The 2645-nt window shown below is 43.8% G+C and overlaps 1 protein-coding gene across 1 annotated transcript in view; it reads left to right on the top strand.

Moving 5' to 3' along the window:
- The window catches only part of LOC123982170 (tripartite motif-containing protein 26-like), an 8204-nt gene that overhangs the window by 2664 nt on the left and 2895 nt on the right, over nt 1-2645 (top strand). The window contains exons 2-3 of the mRNA XM_046067591.1: nt 1142-1294; nt 2140-2262. Coding sequence (XP_045923547.1) covers nt 1161-1294; nt 2140-2262 — 257 coding nt within the window. The 5' untranslated portion in view covers nt 1142-1160. The remainder of the gene's footprint in view (nt 1-1141; nt 1295-2139; nt 2263-2645) is intronic.

Here is a 2645-nt window from a genome sequence, read left to right as displayed (position 1 = left end):
CTACTTGTTATAGTTACACAGTATTAGGGGTGTGGGCTGTATTAAAAGTATCCACTGTTCTCCCATGCTCTAACACACAGTAACGATGAAATGTGTGCTGTTCTCACATTCTTCCTCTGTATGTACACATAAACAACAAGGCAGGGAAATATAAAAGGAATTTATTTTATTGTTTGGGTACATTATTGTTCAGTGTACATGTTCACATCTGAAACAAACTTTACGTGCTTGATAACTCTCCCACCCCGCAGACATCTACACGTCAATACTGATTTATATTCATAGCGGCAAGTGCTATGTAGCTCCACATAGGGGACACAGGAAGTGACATATAGCACCTTCATGCGGCGTCGGAACCGCGTAGGAAATTCACAGCCGCACCGGCAGAGCTCCAGAATGTGCGACTCGGCCGGCTCACGCGCGGACGCGCTACAAGTGCGAGGGCCCGCCCAACGCTGCTTGCAGCTTTAATTTTTTTTGATACGGCTAGCTGGCGGCTAGCTGGGGGCTAGCTATTTTATTCCTGACAGCCCCCTGAAGCCAATTATCCGACTTGGCCGTGCTCCGTTTTCCGTTGCAGATAGTACCCAGAGATGTAGCTGGTTGTCTTAGCGACGCCACACAGTCTCTTGATTTAAGTTAAAACGTTTGAACCTTCCTCAGAATGCAAAGACAGATAAGCGGTGTGAAAACCTTCCAGCTGTGTTTTCCTCTGCCGTTGTTGCTGCAGCGGGAGCAGAGGGCTCTGTGAGCGGCCGGCCGGCCTCGCCAGCTCCTCCCGCGGGTCACAGCAGGCTTCCCCCGCAGCTGGCTGGATGGATAAATGACATGAGCATCATTACATGGTGCTACCCCGTTGCTATTCTTCGTTCGTCTGTAGTAGTAGTAGCCTACTTTCATATTTCGCAGAATCTTCTGCCCCTGTGGACACTCTGCTTCCTCTTTACACCGGCACACGCGTGCCCAGTGTACGTGAAGACCACGTGATGTGTATTTTCAGTTGTTTTAATAGACGAGATCAATTCTGATACGCAGCTAAAACGCTGGTGTGGATGGAGATCATAGTGTCGTGTTGCATCAGACTTGTTTCCTGGTTCTTGTGTTCTGAGCTCACAGTCAGTGTCACTGTTTCACCTCTCAGACTGACTGAAGTCCAGAAGATGAGTGTTTGTGTGGAGGAAGAGGAGGACAGAGCAGAGTCTGCAGCATCCAGCTGTCTGTCTATGAAGAGTGACCGGTCCAAAGGTCTTGATCCTCCATCCTTCAGTCCTGAACCTGGACCCTCGGACACAAAGTAAGAGACAGTTTTTACTGTAAACTAACCTGATGGAAGATGATGCATTGAGGATGAAGACAAAATGTTGTGCTGAAAGATTTATATTCCTGATGCAGAACTATTAGTGCAGATACTGTTTCAAACATCTGTCTTTCCTCCTCCGTTGTCTCATCCTGTACAGTCCAAAACGGGTTTCTGTCTGTCAGAAGTTTGAAGGGGATACTATCATATCAGCAGAGCAATCATGAGTATAGGGCAGGAAAACTTTTAAAAAAATATAATGAATTGTCATTAAATGCGTTTAAAATTTTATTCTGGACCTGTCAGAGAACACAGATCTGTGGGAGAGATTCTGAATGTGCAGAAGGTTTTGAACCTGAGCAGAAAAGCTGCTGAAACAGAGGAGCTATTAAAGTCCAGGAGTTTCAAACTGAATTAAAATGAATTGATTTCTCATTGAGGTGAAAAGGAGCCACATGCACATTTAAAGAAGTTACTTCCCCGAACAAAGACACAAAGAGAAAGGAAGATTAAATCATGACTAAGCAGAGATGATGTTAAATTTAAAGAGTTGATCTACAGGAGAAACAGATCTGAAAGCAGCACAGAATGACTGAGAGCTGCACTGACTTAGATTCTGTTAGAGGGTTAGATTTTGAACCGTCCCCTGCCGCCTGGATTTTGTTTCCCTTTATATAAAACATTTCCACCATAAACTGGGGCAGAAAGTTTCACAGGAAATTAAGGCTCCAAATGTTCATGTAGATTTCTTAAAAATATTATTAAAATTTTGTCTCTTCTTGTGAGCTAAGTGTCTCGTCACACCCTAGGTGATATGAATAAAAACATCTTGGTGTTTGCAGAGTTCAGTCCAAGAGACGGAGTGCAGAGTCTGCAGTATCCAGCTGTCTGTCTATGAAGAGTGACCGGTCCAAAGATCTTGATCCTCCATCCTTCAGTCCTGAACCTGGACCCTCAGACACAAAGTAAGAGACAGTTTTTACTGTAAACTAACCTGATGGAAGATGATGCATTGAGGATGAAGACAAAATGTTGTGCTGAAAGATTTATATTCCTGATGCAGAACTATTAGTGCAGATACTGTTTCAAACATCTGTCTTTCCTCCTCCGTTGTCTCATCCTGTACAGTCCAAAACGGGTTTCTGTCTGTCAGAAGTTTGAAGGAGATACTATCATATCAGCAGAGCAATCATGAGTATAGGGCAGGAAAACTTTTTAAAAAATATAATGAATTGTCATTAAATGTCTCGTAAAATTTTATTCTGGACCTGTCAGAGAACACAGATCTGTGGGAGAGATTCTGAATGTGCAGAAGGTTTTGAACCTGAGCAGAAAAGCTGCTGAAACA

Source organism: Micropterus dolomieu, linkage group LG13 (genome assembly GCF_021292245.1).
Source record: "Micropterus dolomieu isolate WLL.071019.BEF.003 ecotype Adirondacks linkage group LG13, ASM2129224v1, whole genome shotgun sequence".
Classification (NCBI taxonomy): domain Eukaryota; kingdom Metazoa; phylum Chordata; class Actinopteri; order Centrarchiformes; family Centrarchidae; genus Micropterus; species Micropterus dolomieu.
This window is presented reverse-complemented; position numbering and strand designations above follow the sequence as displayed.